Source organism: Scyliorhinus canicula, chromosome 1 (genome assembly GCF_902713615.1).
Source record: "Scyliorhinus canicula chromosome 1, sScyCan1.1, whole genome shotgun sequence".
NCBI classification, from domain to species: Eukaryota; Metazoa; Chordata; class Chondrichthyes; order Carcharhiniformes; family Scyliorhinidae; genus Scyliorhinus; species Scyliorhinus canicula.
The window spans coordinates 44,380,057-44,399,207 of NC_052146.1; the positions used below are offsets into that span (position 1 = coordinate 44,380,057).

Below are 19,151 nucleotides of genomic sequence, written 5' to 3' on the forward strand. Positions count from 1 at the left end.
ACTAAGGGCAATTTAGCACGGCAAATCCATCGAACCTGCACGCCTTTGGACTGTGGGAGGAAACCGGAGCACCCGGAGGAAACCCACCCAGACACGGGGAGAACGTGCAAACTCCGCACAGACAGTGACCCAACCGGGAACCGAACCTGGGACCCAACATGGCCAGCCTAAAGGAAATACTAAAGACATTTTGTGATGCTGGGTTCTGCGTAAAATGTGAAAAATGTACCTGCAAGGCCTCTGAAGTGACTAACCGAGGATTTTGTGTTGATGCAACAGAGTTGCCCCCTTTGGAAGAAAGGGATAAGGCCATATGAGATGTCCCTGCACCCAGAAATATCAGTGAGCTTCAGTCCTTTCTCGGTACGGTCAATTACTACAGGATTATTTCAAATCCATCCACAACATTGGTACCATTGCACCTACTTTTAAGGAAGAATCAGCGGTGGCAACGGAAGGAGCCTCAAAAAGAAGCCTTCCGCGTTGTGAAGCAGGAATTGCAATATTCAAACCTCTTGATGCATTTTGATCCAGGGAGCTAATTGTGCTGACATCTGACGTCCCACAAAATGGGAGATAGTACAGAACGCCCTCAAGGGCCGTTTCTGAAGCAGAACAAAATTACAAAACTACCAAACTATGCCCAGATTGAGAAGGAGGGCTTAGCAGTTATATTCCCTGTGAAGAAATTCCACCAGTGTGCGTACGGTTGGCAGTTCGACATAGTGACTGACCATAAGTCATTGCTGGGCTTGTTAAGGGAAGATAAGCCCATACTGCCCATAGCTTCGGTGAGGGTGCAGCATAGGGCCCTGCTGTTGGCAGCTTACAAATATGTTTTTCATCACCGGCCTGGGACACAAATTGCTAATGTGGATGCGTTAAATCGCCTGCCCCTGTCTAAGAGCATTCCGCCACCACCGGTACCCCAGGAGATCATTCTAGCCCTAAATGTCCTCGACATCCTGCCAGTCTCCCCAGGGCACATCCGCAACTGGACTCAAAGAGACCCTATTCTTTCAGAGGTCAAACGAATGATACAGTCTGACTGGTGTTCAGAGAAGTCCGAACTGCTGAGGGCCTACTTCACTCATCAGGATGAGTTGACATGTGAAGATGGCGTGATTCTTCGGGGATCATGGATGGTCATCCTGCCTCAGGCTTGGGGGTCCCTCCTTCAAGAGCTACACAGCAGCCACCCAGGGCAGACAAAGATGAAGATGTTGGCACGCAGTTGCGTCTGGTGGCCAGGAATAGGCAAGACCATTGAAGGGCTTTTACAAAACAGTCCCACCCTTGCCAAATGCAGCAATCTTTGCTGCCTTCTGCCATTCTTCACCCTTGTGAATGGCCAGGTCGCCTTGGGACCAGAGTCCACATGGATTATGTGGGCCCGTTTTGAGCAAGATGTTTTTGGTGCTGGTAGATATCTACTTGAAGTCACTATTAGTCCAGGAGATGGGGGACCATTACCTTGGCAGCCCGGTAGAGGCTCCGCACCAAGTGTTTGCCATTCATGGGTTTGCCGAGGCAATCATTTCAGACAAGCATCCCCTTCGCCAGCGAAGATTTCCAACACTTTGTGAGAGAAAATGGCATATGACATACAAGAATATCCTCCTACCACCCAGCGTTGAACTGTCTGGCTGAGTGGGCTGTACAAACTTTCAAGAACGCCATGAGAAAGCAGTCAGTTATACACTTTGATGCATGATCAATTGCAAGAAAGACTCAGATTGGTACAACTGTGGCTTTATTACAGTCAGATACGTGGCCTCCTGCTGCAGCTGGCGAAATGGCTGATCAGGAGGAGGTCATGCATATTTATACGGCTCCTTGTGGGCGGAGCTAGCCGGCAGGGGCTACCGGCGAACCTGTAGTGCAGGTCCTACCGTACATTCCCTAATACAGGTGCACAGTGGATCACCACATTCACCCCCTGTTAAAAATGAGTCCGGTGGGGGTGGCGTGGAACTATATACAGATTTACAAATAATTTACAGAGGGGAGGGGGAACAAATATGTCCATCTTGTAGTCTGGTGCCAGTCAGAGGTTCAGTCTGTCTGGTGGTTTGACGGATCGCTGGGAGCGACGTAGCGGTGGTGGCGATGTCGGTGCTGGCGGTGTTGGTGCTGGCCAGTAGTTGAGTGACTCCGGAGCGTGCCAAAATCTTCATCGTCCTCTAGCGTAGCAGGGGAAGGAGGGATGGACATGGTGGATCTAATGCTGGGAGCGCTGGGGGAGGGGAGGGTGGCGCGTGGGCGGGAAAGTGTATGGGAGTGGAACCTGAGGGAGCCAGGTCCCTGAGTGAGACCGTACCTGGTGGCCGTCGGGGAACTCCACATAGGCATACTGGGGGTTGGCGTGGAGCAGGTGTACCCTATCCATCAAGGGGAGCCTTGTGGAGTCGGACATGCCTATGTAGAAGAACCGGTCCTGGAGCTGCGAGCCAAGTCGGGAGCGACACCCCGGATGTGGACTTCCTGGGGAAGGTAAAAACACGTTCATGGGGTGTGTTATTTGTGGCGGTGTACAGTAAAGACCATATGGAGTGCAGTGCATCCAGGAGGACCTACTGCCAGCGAGCGGCTGGGAGGTTTCTGGACCATAGGAGCAGCTGGACGGCCCTCCAAACCATCCCGTTCTCCCTCTCTACCTGCCTGTTTCCCCGGGGGTTGTAGCTGGTCGTCCTGCTGGAGGCGATACCCCTGCTGTGCAGAAACTGACGCAGCTCATCGCTCATGAATGAGGATCCCATGTCACTGTGGATGTAATCTGGGAAACCGAACAGAGCGAAGATGGAGTTGAGGGCCTTGATGACAGTGGCAGACGTCATATCGAGGCATGGGATGGCGAAGGGGAACCTGGAGAATTCATCGACCACACTGAGGATATATGTGTTGCGGTCGGTGGAGGGGAGGGGCCCTTTGAAATCCACGCTGAGGCGTTCAAAGGGGCGGGATGCTTTCACCAGGCGCGCGAGTCCGGCCGGTAGAAGTGCGGCTTGCTCTCCACACAGACCTGGCAGTCTCTGGTGACTGTCCGTACGTCCTCAACGGAGTAGGGCAGATTGCGGGCTTTAATTAGGTGGTACAATCGAGTGACCCCCCGGGTGACAAAGGTTGTCGTGCAGGGCACGGAGTTGGTTTACTTGTGCACTGGCACATGTACCTCGGGAGAGGGCATCTGGGGGCTCCGTGAGCTTGCCGGGGCGATACAAAATCTCGTAATTATAGGTGGACAGCTCGATTCTCCATCGCAAGATTCTATCATTTTTGATCTTGCCCCGCTGCATGTTGTTGAACATGAAAGCTACCGACCAGGGCAGCATGTGGCGCAGTGGTTAGCACTGGGACTGCGGCGCTGAGGACCCGGGTTCGAATCCCGGCCCTGGGTCACTGTCCGTGTGGAGTTTGCACATTCTCCCCATGTCTGCGTGGGTTTTACCCCCACAACCCAAAGATGTGCAGGTTAGGTGGATTGGCCACGCTAAATTGCCACTTAATTGGAAAAAAATAATTGGCTACTCTAAATTTATAAAAAAAAAAAATAAAAAAATAAAAAAAAAAAAAATGAAAGCTACCGACCGTTGGTCAGTGAGGAGAGTGAATCTCCTGCTGGCCAGGTAATGCCTCCAATGCCGCACCGCTTCAACTATAGCCTGGGCCTCCTTTTCAACAGACGAGTGTCGAATTTCAGAGGCATGAAGAGTGCGGGAAAAGAATGCCACGGGGCTGCCTGCCTGGTTTAGAGTGGCGGCGAGGGCGATATCTGAAGCATCAGGGTGGACCACAAGGGAGCAGCGCCTTACCGTGTCCAGGTGGATGAAGCTTTCGGTGCTCCTGGAGTCCAGCAGGCAAGAGGTCGCGTGGCCGTTGATTTTCACTGTCGTCGAAGCGGTGGCCAGGTTGTGAGGACAGGACTGGTCCAGTGTCATCGAGGCGAGCTGCGGGTGGTCGTCCGAGGATTCAGATGGGCAGCGTAGGCAACCCGGATCCAGCGTTCCAGTCCCGTGGGGGAGACAAAATGGCGGCGATGGCGGCATCCGGAGGACCTGTTGAGGAGAAGATGGCGGGGACCAGGCAGTGCACGTTGTAGGGGCGGGGCATGATGTCGGCGCCCATGGTGCGCACTTTGTGGGGGCGGGGCAAGATGGCAGCACCCACGGGTCGCACATGGACCTGGGGGGAGAAGATGGCGGCACCCACTGGTCGCATGTGGCCCCGGGAGCAGAAGATGGCGGCGTCCATTGTGCGATCGGCTGGGGGAAGGGGGCAATTGCGGGCGTGATAGCGGCGACTGCGCGGGCCTGGCACACCGCAACAAAGTGGCCCTTCTTACCGCGGGATTTGCAAGTGGCAGCGCGGGCTGGGCAGCACTGGTGGGGGTGTTCTGCTGGCCGAAAGTAGCAGCGGGGACCCCCAGGGTGTGTGGCGCGGCGGGCCGCGCAGGCATATTGAATAGGAGAGGCCCCAGCCGAGAGGGTCGTTTGCGGGGTCCAGGAGGGGTAGGAGGGGTGCGGCGCGCGGCGAGCGGGGTAGGATTGGATGTTGCGAGATGCGACCGTCATGGAGCGCGCTAAAGCTTTCGTCTCCGCTAGGTCGAGCGTGGCCCCTTCCAGCAGTCGTTGTCAGGTGGGATCTGACGCAATCCCCGTTACGAATGCATCACGCATGAGGAGATTGGAATGTTCAGTGGCCGTGATGGCCTGACAGTCACAGTCCCGTACAAGTGGGATAAGAGCCCGCCAGAAGTCTTCGATCGACTCACCACGAGTGGTGAGTACATGCCTTGCGAAGAGTGTGTTTGTCTTCTGAGCATAGTTCTCTTTAAGGAGTACCATCGCTTCCGCGTAACCCGGTGCATCTTGGATCAACGGGAACATGCTGGAGCTCAACCTGGAGTATAGAACTTGGATCTTCTGAGCTTCCGTCGGCGTGGGGGTCGCAGCGTTGATGTAGGCCTCAAAACAAGCCAGCCAGTGATTAAAGTCCTTTATGGCGTCGGGCGAGTGCGGATCCAGCTGCAGGCGATCTGGTTTGATCCTGATGTCCATAATGTAGAAAAATCTGACTGTAATAAATTGATGCACGATCAATTGCACGAAAGACTCAGATTGGTACAACTGTGGCTTTATTACAGTCAGATGCGTGGCCTCCTACTGCAGCTGGCGAAATGGCTGATCAGGAGGAGGTCATGCATATTTATACGGCTCCTTGTGGGCGGAGCTAGCCGGCAGGGGCTACCGGCGAACCTGTCGTGCAGGTCCTACCTTACATCCCCTAATACAGGTGCACACAGTGGATCACCACACACTTTGCCTGAGGTTGGCTAATATTTTTGCTGTTGTACCACTCAACCCCTCATTCAAACACAGAGGCCACTCCAGCTAAGTTGCTCATGGGCCTTCGGTTCAGAACCTGATTGAACCTTGCATTTCCTAATTTGGCAAGGAGGGTGGAGGCACGTCAGGCCTCCCAGATCGTTCCAGGTGGGAGACCAGGTTTTGGTCTGTAATTTTGCAGCAGGTTCGCTGTGGATAGAAGGACAGGTTGTTGCCTGGTGGGGGAGTTGTCTTATGTGGTCGATGTTAACAGGAAGTCCATTAAAAGCATGTCAACCACCTGAGGAATCGAGGGTTCATGACCCCCAGGGTGGAGTCGGTGAGTTCCTGGAGTACTGTGAATACTCCTGTAGCTTGTTCCAACCAACAGGGGCACCTCCCACTTCTGTTCAACCAACAGAGTCTATCAAGGGAGGCGGGGCTAGTTCTCCCATTGTGGAAGTGGTCCTGTCTGAGGGTGGCGTCGACTGTGTACCATCCGTTCACCCAAAGGAGTGCCGAGTCTGTGGCTGGACGTCCGAGGTTCAGGCAGCCCAGGAGGTCTCCGGATCAATTGACTTTTTGATTGAGTCTTTTTCCTCGGTTGTCCCTGATAACAATTATGACTTTAGTACATATTTATGGGGAAGTGTACTAAGGGACTTAAGGGGGGAGGGATGTGGTAGCATGGCCTCTAAGTGGGTGAGCTCCATTGACCACATGAGCTGCTTAGGGTCAATCGCGTGTCAGTGTGTGAACCCTGATCAATGGGAGGTTTGCAGAGGGCCCTGGGAGCAGGTCCCCAGACAATGTGAACCAGGGAACTGAAGACCTGTTGTATAATGTTCTGTGCTGGTTATCTATCTGTCTTTGTCCTTCATCAATAAACTTATTTTCTTTATTACTGGAAGACTGCAGCGTATGTTTCAAGCCACCACACCTAACGCAGACTTTTTCAAAGTGGGGGTCGCGACCCGTGGGTGCGATGCAGTCAGGTGGACAAAGAGTTGCGGCGCACCCTAAAATTAACATAGGTATCCCAACTACTGGGTAAGATCAGCAGGATTGCAAACAGAAAGACTGCCGTGAAAATGGCTTTTGTGAGGGGAGATATGAGAGAAATAAGAGAATGCATGGCCCAAGAGTGAGAAGCAGAGTGGATTGGCCGACTGACAGATATCCCAACTACAAGCCAGACGGTTAGCTGTAATTTGGAACCAACACATGGACAAGACTGAAGCCGAGTAAAGGAATGTCTGATCGTCATCCATCAATCCGACTCTTCACTGAACCGAACTGAAATCTTTCAATCAACTAAACTTATATTCAGGATCAGCCACCAAGAGACTCAGTTCCCATTTCTGGAGAGAAGCCCCCACTCTGTGAGCCCTCCGCTTACACACTCCCTCTCTCGGTCCTCTCGTTGGAAGGAGCTTTTGGGAAGCCAGGTTGGAGAGTTTATCCATTCAAAATGTGTTGCGGGACATTAGGGTTTAGAGAAAGCTGCCTTCTTTCTTTCTGGGTCTGGGTGTCGATCCTCACCCACAGCAAAGCTTACTGCATTTATTATTGTCAATTTAAATGGTAACCTGCTGTCGCCCGGACTACCAAAAATATATCACTCGCTTTGCTCTACAAGGCAGGCTATTCCACATCGCAACAATATTTTGCTGGAATTGCAGCTGACTTTGATAGTTCTAGCAAAACCACTACATGTTTTTAAGGTAAAGATAGATAGTTTTTTGAAGAATAAAGGGATTAAGGGTTATGGTGTTTGGGCCGGAAAGTGGAGCTGAGTCCACAAAAGATCAGCCATGATCTCATTGAATGGCGGAGCAGGCTCGAGGGGCCAGATGGCCTACTCCTGCTCCTAGTTCTTATGTTCTTATGTAACTATACACGTTAAAATGCGCTGTTATGTATTTCAGATATATAACCGTATGTGCTCCCCAAGATGGACAAAACTTCCAGCTTTCCTAATGTGCCAGTTCTCTTTCCTAGCTGAAGATTCATTGCTTCTTGTGTCAGTCCTATAGTGCCAAATATCTCCAGCCTTGCTACAGCAGTAAGGTAAATTGGTCAGACATTAGAACAGAAAATCGTACCTCAACCTGAATCCTGGGCAGCAGCAGTGTTTTCAAAAGAATATTGTGCAGAGCCACTGTCCGGCTGAACGTGGCTGCCTATAGTTTGGGAGTGAAGCCCATGGCAGGTACAGGCTCTCACAAGAGTGCAGTGTGCTGCCACCAACCTCTCAGTGCCAGCAACACTGCCCTCTTCCAGTCCAAACCCACATTGTTGTCGATTCCTGAGCCAACAGTACTGTCTTTCATTCATGTCAGTCAGTGCCACGTATTTGTTGGCACTGCCTACCCGCAGTGCCATCGCATTTTAATGTGCTAGGCTCCACATTTGTGAGGAGTACACATTATTTGAAAGGTGAAGGCCTTTAGCAGTTCTGATCAAGGGTATAGTGATCATGAAGTGGCAACTTACCTGACCTTACCTAGCCTGAACGATGGCTTCGAAGGTGAATAATAATGACCTGGACAATGCCATGGATTTAAATTAGCTCAATCAAAACAACGCGGAATTAAATCTAGTTCTTTGGGCTTTGTGTGACTAAGTGCAACATCATTATTCACTCCCAAGGTCAATCTTTCCTGTGTCGGGAACTTCAACTAGTTTCACGCCATTTACAAAGAAAGAACTTACATTTGATAATTTATAGATTTGTTTGTACCCTTGCACTTTATTCTCAATTTTGCTGTTGTGTTGTCTGATATCAATCAAATCTTAAGCTTTCGATCATTATTCTTTGTGATGAAAACATAGTCTTTCCCTTCCTTTCAGAAGATTGCCCTGTCAAGGAGAAGCTCTGAAGATTGATGTGAGAATTGGAAATGATTACTTGGGTTTTAGGGAGTTACTGCAAGCAATTTTATTACAGACAGCATTTTGTTTTTGCCGTGTTGAGACTACAAAGGTTTGCTCCTATTCAATTGTATGTTTGTCTGACATCTCCCTGCCTCAGGTCTATGCCTGCTGAATCCCTCACCCATGCCCCTTGTTACCTCCAGACATGACTATTCCACTCCTGACTGGCATCCCACATTCTACCCTGTGTAAACTTGGAGTCATCCAAAGGTCCCCTGCCTGCGTCTTTGACTCACACCATATCCTGTTCCCCGATCACCAATGTAGCTCATTGACCTACATTGATTTCGAGTCAAGCAAGCAACAATTCAATTTTTAAAATCTCAGATTTGTTTTAAAATCAACCATTTCCTCCTTTCCCCTCCAGCCCCGTGACCCTCCGAGATATCTGTGCTCATAAAATGCTGGCCTCTTTGAGTCTCATAGATTTGAATTGCACTACCATTGGTGGCCATGCCTTCAGTTGCCTAGCCCCTACTAAACCCTGGAATTCCCTCCCTAACCCTCTCCAAATTTCTAACTCTCTTTCCTCCTTTAAGATGTTCCTTCAAACATATATGCTCTTCCATTCAGTTTGTGACCATCTGCCCTAATATGGTCTTATGTGGCTCAGTGTCCATTTTTGCTTCATAGGATCCTCTGAGCATCTTGAGATGTTTATTATGTCAACAATATAAATTGTTGTTGCTGACTCTGTCCCCTCAGACAGTACTTGATGGGAATTTAGCAGTTTGTGTGTGTGTTACGTGAGCTGATTTGGAAGGAGGCTGGGTGACCTTGTTTAGATCTACGGCAAACTAGTAAAACATTCAATTTTTAAAATGGTATCATCTTCGAATGCATGGGCGAGTTCATTTTTACAATGTTTCCCATGTACATATTAATTTTCTAGCATTTAAAAATTAGCAGTTAAGTACTAACTGGGAGACAATCATTGATTGTTGTAAAAACCCATCAGGTTCACTAATGTCCTTTAGGGATGGAAATCTGCTATCCTTACCCAGTCTGGCCTAGACATGACTGCAGACCACAGCAATGTGGTCGACTCAACTTCCCTCTGTAACGGCCTAGCACACCATTAATTTCAAGGGGCAATTATTGATGAGCAACAAATGCTGGCCCGGCTGTGCCGCCCACATCCCATGAAATATATATATATTTTTAAAATGGAAATTTAGGCTCTTTGATATTAGAGATTCAGGTGTGTAAATACTGAGTAAATGAACCCTTAAATATAAACAATGAGTTGTAATAAAAATCAAGAGGTCTGATTTCATAGAATCATGGAATTTACAGTGCAGAAGGAGGCCACTCAGCCCATCGAGTCTACACCGGCTCCTGGAAAGAGCAGCCCACCTAAGCCCACGCCACCACCCCATTCCAGTAACACCATCTAACCTAAGGGCAATTTAGCATTGCCAATCCACCTAACCCGCACATGTTTGGACTGTGGGAGGAAACCGCAGCACCCGGAGGAAACCCACGCAGACATGGGAAGGATGTGCAGACTCTGCACAGACAGTGACCCACGCCGCGAATCGAACCTGGGACCCTGGAGCTATGAAGCAACTGTGCTAACCACTGTGCTACCGTGCCGCCCCAACCTTCTCTGGAGGTTTAAAACCTTCTCTGGAGGATTGAACTGAAGTTGACTTCTTACAAAGAACAAACAACAAAGAAAAGTACAGCACAGGATCAGGTCCTTCGGCCTCCAAGCCTGTGCCAACCATGCTGCCGGTCTAAACTAAAATCTTCTACACTTCCGGTGTCCGTATCATTCTATTCCCATCCTCTTCATGTATTTGTCAAGACGCCCCTTAAACATCACTATCATCCCTGCTTCCACCACCTCCTCCGGCAGCGAGTTCCAGGAACCCCTCTGTGTAAAAAAGATTTGCCTCGTGCATTTCCTCTAAACCTTACCCCTTGCACCTTAAACCTATGCCCCCTAGTAATTGACCCCTCTACCCTGGGAAAAAGCCTCTGACAATCCACTCATCTATACCCCTCATTATTTTGTAGACCTCTATCAAGTCGTCCCTCAACCTCCGACGTTCCAGTGAGAACAAACCGAGTTTATTCAACCTATGGGGCAGCAGGGTAGCATGGTGGTTAGCATAAATGCTTCACAGCTCCAGGGTCCCAGGTTCGATTCCCGGCTGGGTCACTGTCTGTGTGGAGTCTGCACGTCCTCCCCGTGTGTGCGTGGGTTTCCTCCTGGTGCTCCGGTTTCCTCCCACAGTCCAAAGATGTGCGAGTTAGGTGGATTGGCTATGCTAAATTGCCCGTAGTGTCCTACAAAAAGTAAGGTTAAGGGGGGGTTGTTGGGTTACGGGTATAGGGTGGATACGTGTGTTTGAGTAGGGTGATCATGGCTCGGCACAACATTGAGGGCCGAAGGGCCTGTTCTGTGCTGTACTGTTCTATGTTCTATGTTCTCTCCTCATAACTAACTTGCCAATTTTTCTCACGTTCTCTCTTAAAGATAATGACTCCTTATTGAAGTACAGCATCCACTGCTTTCTGCTTGTATCTTTCCAAAGTAATCATTATTCATTATGGTCATTCTCTTTCATTCTTCACAGATGTTACCAGACTGGCTGAGTATTTCCAGCACCCTCCAGTATTACTTTCACATTTCTAGCATCTCTAATATTTTGGTGTTTTTTTTGTATTGGTTATTATTCAAAACCCACAACCTCTACCATCTAGAAGGGCAAGGACAGCAAATGCACGGGAACACCACCGCCTGAAAGAAAGTTGGACTGGGTAAGGTGCTTTTTCAGAGGGTGGGTGCAGGCTCGATGGGTCGAATGGCCTCCTTTTTCAATGGAAATGTGGGGTTCTCTAATTTCTCATGTTATCAATATGGGGATCAGGGCGGCATGGTAGCACAGTGGTTAGCACTGCTGCCTCATGGCACCGAGGATCACTGTGTGGAGTTTGCACATTCTTTCTCCCCATGTCTGCGTGGGTCTCGCCCCCACAACGCGGGAAGACGAGCAGGGTGGGCGGATTGTCCATGCTAAAATTGCCCCTTAATTGGGAAAATAAATTAAACCCAATATGGGGATCGAACAGAAAAATGGGCTATAGTTGAAGAGTGGCCTGGTGATATTTAACCATACAGGAGAGTGGGTTGAATGCATTTCAGGGCGATAACAGCGGCCCTCATAATTTGCATCCTGTTTGTGGGTGGGTTGTTTGAAAAGCCAGAGGCACACACACACACACACAGAGGGTGTGTGCTGTGTGCCACTCGGCAGGCAGCAGACTGGGTGTACTTGTCAGAGCTGGGCTGGCAGTCAGTCAGCCGCTCTCGCTTTCCCATCATGCTGCTGGCCGTGAGTTGTTGCTGAATGCGGACACCATCAGGTTCAGACTGTCTATATTCAAACACTCCGGATCAGCGCCCCGCTCCTGGCATCGCGGAAGCCTCCCATTCCCCCTCAGCAGCAGCAGCAGCAGCAGCCCGCTGTGTGGGACCGTTCAGCATGAACACCATCAGACAGGTCCCCGCCAAAGTGCTGCACCGCCGCTCCGTGCACAGTCTGGAGGCAGAGAGGGAGCAGTTTGACAGGCAGCAGGTAAAAAACAAACCCCAACACACACACACACACATTACTGCTGTCTGGAAACCCTGAAGCCGGCATTCATTCCACACAGTCAGCTTTGTGTTGTTGCCGCTGTTTATTATTGTCTCCTGTATTGCACCACCTCTTTTGTTGTGTTTTTTTTTTTCTTCAAATTATGATTTTGCTTTGAGAATTTTTGGTTTAATCCCACAGCAGGAAGTCCGGGATCTTGTTTGTCACCCAGGTGGCCACTGATTTTATTTTCTCCCGAATCTAGGCAGAACGTCGAGTCGAGCTGCTGTCCGATTTCACCGCTGATTGTTGTCCTGCCGACGGGCAATCGGAGCAATCCGGTTAAAAAGGGACACTAGACCAGATCCCGCGACCTGTTTATTCTGACCGGTTTCCGTAAAGCTTCGAACATGGCGAGACAGCCTCCCTCCCCTCCCCTCCCCGAGAGACTTGCACCTTATCACCTGCAAATATTGACCTGTACCAAGTTCCCAGAATCTGTTTTTGCTTGTTTAAATGTTCTGCCTAGATTCGAGCCACCTTTTTTTAATGAAGGTGACACGACCGAAGCTGAAAGTGGCCCTTTTCAAGGGCTTTTTAAACCCCCCCCCCCAATGGTCAAGTGAACGCAGAGAAAGGGGGCAACCGGCTGGGGAGGTTTAACTCGAAAACGCTGTCCATTCCCTTCCATCTCCACAGCCTCACCCACCACCTGCCTTCATTCAGTGTAACCTGCCGTTTAATTGGGACAGAATTAATTTTCAACCATCACCAATTTCCGGAGAGTATCTCGATTTGCCTCCCAGGCAATCTGTTTGCTTTTTTTAAAAAATAAAAGCTTTATCTACTAGTCCTGCAAAAGTAACTTAACCAATGCTAGCATGTGTCTGCATAAAAATAGGGTACAATTAGCAGCTGGCATGTAGGGTGGTATACTACTGATGTATTTTTAAAATGAGGACAGGAATGACAGCCAAATGCCCAAGAACTTAGACTTGACAAACTGAAAATGTTACTTGGATTTGAACGGGTATTGATTTGATAGTCAAGCTGTTAAGAACACTAGGGCATGAGGAGGTTTAAGGAACATTTTTAACTTTTACAACACTCTTAAATGTCAAGGGCAAACTACTCAATGTAATACAAGAGGGTATTTTAAAGAGAGACACAAATATTTCTGTAGCTCCTGTTGTCCGAAAAGAGATAGCAGTATGGAATCTGGGGAAACATGTTGAACGAGCTGCTGTAACAACCTGAATATCCCTAAAATGCCCGTGCTGTAATCCAAGTAAAACCACCAGAAATCAAGACAGATTGATACATGTCTGTACTCACATGACCCCTGACCTCTAGCGTGTTGGGTTTTATTTTTGCCAATTTTATGCCCTTTTCCTGAAGCTACTGGTTGATGCCGATCTGGGGTACCTACAGCACCTGTCCATCAGCCTGTTTTTTTTACATTGGCGTCTAGACTGTAGGAATTAGTAACTTCAACTGCGGACAGCGCAGTTGAGCTGAAACTGTTCTTTGAGATAATGCCTGTACCTGCATGCATCCCAGCAGCGTCACTGGATGCCTATCAGGAGTAGATCCCGGATGTCTGATGGGCACTGATGCCATTGCCTTGCCCTAACTGAGGCTTCGTAAAGCTGAAGACTGTAAGAGAAGGGATAAATTAATAGAGATTGGGAATCAAAGTGTGGGCGGCACGGTGGGGCAGCGGTTAGCACCGCTGCCTCACTGTGATGAGGACCTGGCTTCGATCCCGGCCCCGGGTCATTATCTATATGGAGTCAGGGCCGGCTCAAGGCACCGGCAACACGGGCAGTCGCCCGGGGCGCCGTGTGCTAGGGGGCGCCAAAGACTCGGGTCCCGCGCATGCGCAGTTGGGCCCGTGCCAACCAGCGCATGCGCGGTGGCCGCCCTCCCCCAGGGCGCCCCACTCGGCCCCGCCCCCCCCCTCTCGGCCCCCCCCCTCTCGGCCCCCCCTCTCGGCCCCGCCCCCCCTCTCAGCCCCGCCCCCCTCTCGGCCCCCCCCCCTCTCGGCCCCGCCCCCCCCAAGGGCGCCGAAGTTCAGCTTGCCCGAGGCGCCAGCAACCCTAGGGCCGGCGCTGTATGGAGTTTGCAGATTCTCCCCGTGCCTGCGTAGGTCTCACTCCCAAAACCCAAAAGATGTGCAGGGTAGGTGGATTGGCCACGCTAAATTTCTCCTTAATTGGAAAAAAATAATTGAGTACTCTAAATTTATTTAAAAAAAGATTGGGAATCAAAGTTGGTATCAGTATCACTCAGTGCTCCTTCTTTCCCCACGAGACCTACAATGTCCAACTTTTGTGGTTTATCGTATCTGAATTTCCTGTATTTGTATGTTTGAAAATGACTGTTGTCAATGTTGTTTCCGAATTGGTGGAAATTTCCAAAATCTCTTAGTATCTGTAACTTGAGATATATGCAGCCTAATGGCACATAAACTTCTATGCATGGCCCTTTGGGCTCCATAACACATCGGAAGTCCATGAAGATTAAAAGCATGATACTTGTGCATGCCATCAGGGTAGCAATCTGAAGCACAAAATAAGATAACGAGTGACTGAGAAAGATATCTCTTATTATGACATCTAAAATTATATAAAAATATATATTATATGATGAAGCAGGAGAACATGCATTACCTTTTATAATGTCTATTTTTTCCAGTAGGCTTGGGGAAGGTGCAAAGGCCTTTTATAGTGGCTGGGACGTGACACTAATCATTGGTCTGGTAATATAGAATGTAAACCATGTTTTGTCACATCATCCACCATCATTTCTCTGTTACTTTCTCCATGCATTGATCTTGGATTCGACATTTGAACCTGTTCAAGACTCATCATTTTAGTCCTCAAACAAGTGAAAATGAAGCCACTCTTTTTGATCTTTCTTTTAAATTTTAGAGTGCCCAATTCAATTTTTCCAATTCAGGGTCAATTTAACATGGCCAATCCACCTACCCTGCACATCTTCGGGTTGTGGAGGCGAAACCCACGTAAACACGGGAAGAATGTGCAAACTCGACACGGACAGTGACCAAGAGCCGGGATTGAACCTGGGACCTCCGTGCTGTGAGGCAGCAGCACTAACCACTGCGCCACCGTGCTGCCCAGCTTAATGAAGCCACTCTTAAGAACGTGTTCCCTTGGTGTTCCCCACTGTTAGTTCTTGGACAACAGATAAGTCATATTTAACGGATTCTACTTTTTATGGTACATACCATGATTTTATAAGCACCAAAAAGAATAGATTTGAACATTGCAGGGAACAGACTATACGGAATTTGGTGCTGTGTAACAAATCAGAGTTAGTTAACAATGTGACCATAGGGAAGCATCTACCAACAAGTGACCAAAATTGAATTTGATATTGGGTTTGATGGGAGACTCACAAAACCAAACGTTTAAATTTAAGTAAGGGGCAGCAGGGTAGCATGGTGGTTAGCATAAATGCTTCACAGCTCCAGGGTCCCAGGTTCGATTCCCTGCTGGGTCACTGTCTGTGTGGAGTCTGCACGTCCTCCCCCTGTGTGCGTGGGTTTCCTCCGGGTGCTCCGGTTTCCTCCCACAGTCCAAAGATGTGCGGGTTAGGTGGATTGGCCATGCTAAATTGCCCGTAGTGTCCTAATAAAAAAAAAAGTAAGGTTAAGGGGGGGGGGGGGGGGGGTTGTTGGGTTACGGGTATAGGGTGGATACGTGGGTTTGAGTAGGGTGATCATGGCTCGGCACAACATTGAGGGCCGAAGGGCCTGTTCTGTGCTGTACTGTTCTATCTATGTTCTAAGGCAAATTTTGAAATATTGACTAATAAGTTGACCGCTGTGGTTAAGTGGGCTGAACTGTTATGATAAATCTGTGGACAATATTCAGACAAATATTTGATCTAATGCAAAACCAATGCATGCCTTTAAAAGTATGTAGTTATACAGCCATAGTCAATAAATGAGGTAAGATACACAAGCTAAAAACACACACACACACACACACACACACACACACACACACACAAGGAAAAACAGAAATCCAGCAGAAAGTTAGAAAAGGCAACAAAGGAATACAAAGAAAGAAATAGGCCATCAAAAAGGGGATATGAAGAAACTGGTGAGGGATATCGAAGCTAACAGCAAAGACTTTTTTTTTCAAAATTTAGATTACCCAATTATTTTTTCCAATTAAGGGACAATTTAGTGTGGCCAATCCACCTACTCTGCACATTTTTGGGTTGTGGGGGCGAAACCCACACGGGGAGTATGTGCAAACTCCACACGAACAGTGACCCAGAGCCGGGATCGAACCTGGGACCTCAGTGCCGTGAGGCAGCTGTGCTAACCACTAGGCCACCGTGCTGCCCCAGCAAAGACTTTTATACATATATTAAATGGAAGAGAGTTTCATAGAACATACAGTGCAAAAGGAGGCCATTCGGCCCATCGAGTCTGCACCGACCCACTTAAGCCTTCACTTCCACCCTATCCCCGTAACCCAATAACCCCTCCTCACCTTTTTTTTTGGTCACTAAGGGTAATTCATCATGGCCAATCCACCTAACCTGCACGTCTTTGGACTGTGGGAGGAAACGGGAGCACCCGGAGGAAACCCACGCAGACACGGGGGGAACGTGCAGACTCCGCACAGACAGTGACCCAGCGGGGAAATCGAACCTGGGACCCTGGCACTGTGAAGCCACAGTGCTATTCACTTGTGCTGCCCATTAAAGGAAGATGCAAGTGTGACTGCAATTGATAATAAGAAAATAGCAAACTTGTAAATTAGTACATTTACCCATTTTCACAGTGGCAGAAAAAATTAAAATACCAGTGGTACAAGGAAATCTAAAATTAATTTAGGGTGAATGCCTATTGGACTTGGTATAAGTAAGAAAAATGTAATGAAGAAAATAATGGGACTTAAGATAAATAAATCTCCAGCACCTGATATCTTCCATTACAAAATATATCTATATGATATATATATATATATATATATTGGTGAGGAAATTGCAGGTACAGTAGTCAAGAGTTTTCCAAACCTCTTTAGATTCAGGATTTGTGTCTTAGCATTGGAACCAGTCAGTTTAAGGTAATTTGTGGAGAAGTGTTTTCTTTTACTCATTCAAGGGATTTTTATTTGGCTAGGCCAGCATTTTTTGCCTGTCCCTAATTACCCTTGAGAAGTTGGTGGTGAGCTACCTTCTTGAACCGTTGCAGTCATGTGGTGAAGGTACACCCACAGTGCTGTTAGGGATGGAGTCCCAAGATTTTGAACCAGCGACAGCGAAGGAATGGCGATATATTTCCAAGTCAGGATGGTTAGTGGTTTGGAGGGGAACTTCCAGGGTGCTGTTCCCAGGTATCTTCTGCTCTTGTCTTTGTAGATGGTAGTGGTTCTGGGTTTGAAAAGAGCTGCCGAAGGAACCTTGGTGAGTTCCTGCAGTGCATTATGCGGATGGTACACACGGCTGCCACTGTGCAACGGTGGCAGAGGAAGTGAACGTTTGTGGGTGGGGTGCCAAACAAGTGGGCTGCTTTGTCTTGGATGGTGTCAAGCTTCTTGTGTGTTGTTGGAGCCGCACTCATCCAGGCAAGTGGAGAGGGAGAGTATTCCACCACATTCCTGACTTGTGACTTATGACCTGCTCACGTAGCCAAGTATTTATATGGCTAGTTACTGAATTGTATCATTGGACATGAGAATGGCAAAGCACTTCAAGTATATGTGGGAAGAGGCAGCACTAATTGATGAAGGTGGCAATCATGTCTGAATAATGTAGTTTTTTTCCTGAGAAAGTGGCTGGGGAATGTCTCAGGAAATTGTCGAAATGGACTTTGTGAAGACACTTGTTGCTCGACACACAATATTGGGGGCAGCAACAAAAACATGCAAAATTCGAGGAAACATTGTGGTGTGAGTTGGTAATTGATTGCGATGGGGAACAGAGAGTAGGGATAAAGTGTTTGTCCTTTGATCAATGAGATGTGACAAGTGGTGTTCCTCGTGGTTGTGTAGTTTAGCCTGTTTTTTTTAACCATAGATACTAATGACTTGGATGAAGGAATATAGAATTCTTCATACAAATATACAGATGACACCAAGTAAGAAGATCAAATTATTGTATAATTGGGAACGGGAAATGGCAAAGGAACATTACAGCCTAAGTAATAGATAGAGTTCAATGTTGGGAAGTCTGTGATTTTCCATTTCAGATTTCAGAAGGGAAAATGTTTTTTTCCCTTAATGTGAGAGACCAGGTGATGGGGAGGCACAACGCAATTCAGTTCTTCATGTCCACAGATTACTAAAAGCTAGTGCACGAGTACAAAGTTTTATCAACATAGCCAATGGAGTGTTGGTATTGATCTTGGGGATTACAATTCAAAAATTGTGTTGTTCAGTTTTGGGCACCATAAATCAGGGAGCAATATAATGACTTAGGAAGGGGTACAAATCAGATTCACCAGAACAATGTCAGGGCTTAAAGAGTTAATTTATGAAGGCAGGAAGACAACATTATTTTGTCCTATATTCCCTTGGGGTTAAGAAGGTTGAGGGATACTCCGGGTAAAATATTTCAAGTGGTGAAAGTTTTTGATAGGGTAGATAGAGAGAAACCTTTGCCTCTTGTGTTGGAGCAAAGCCATTTAAGAGGAAAATTGGAAAACATTTTTTCACAAGAAGGGTATTGGAAATCTGGACCTGTCTCATTGGTTGTGGTGTGCCAGTTGAAATTTGAAAGCATGTTGGGTCAGATATCAAGTAACACAAAACAAACACAGGTAAATGGAGCTAAAGTACAGATCAGTTATGACCTAATTAAATGTGGAATTGGCTGATTGGGCTTCTCTTGTTCCCATATGCCTATCAGCCCTCCCAAATAAGTAGAAGGTTTTGAATTTGCTTTCATATAATGTATTGTAGTACTTACTATTCCCTGTAACCCTCAGTATTATCTATAGCCTAGGTGTAGTCGATACTTTTCAGGACCAATCTCACCATCATTCCCTTTTCTTGTTTACAGTGTACATTTCGGGGTTAGACTCACCCTTGTTTTCGACATACTTGAAATAAATGGGGCTTGTGAGTAAAGGCAAGAACAAAAGTAATCACAGGATCTGAATCCTGCAAATTGTGCAACCCAACCCTTGTAAACTACTCTTTGCTCATGACACTTGATCAGAGAATGATTTAATGGTATAGACTGACAACCTTATCTCCAGTTAAGGACATTAATATTCCATCAAAAGGTTAATTACACTAAGGAAACAATATTCTTTCCT

General features: G+C 47.8%; 1 protein-coding gene and 1 long non-coding RNA gene across 2 annotated transcripts in view; one reads left to right on the forward strand and one right to left on the reverse strand.

Annotated features, from left to right (window-relative positions):
• The window catches only part of LOC119962231, a 74,297-nt gene that overhangs the window by 42,991 nt on the left and 12,155 nt on the right, over positions 1–19,151 (reverse strand). The window lies entirely within an intron of this gene.
• The window catches only part of LOC119962198 (huntingtin-interacting protein 1-related protein-like), a 188,486-nt gene continuing 180,854 nt past the window's right edge, over positions 11,520–19,151 (forward strand). Inside the window, exon 1 of the mRNA XM_038790161.1 lies at positions 11,520–11,848. Within this exon, the coding sequence (XP_038646089.1) occupies positions 11,621–11,848 (228 nt within the window). The 5' untranslated portion in view covers positions 11,520–11,620. The remainder of the gene's footprint in view (positions 11,849–19,151) is intronic.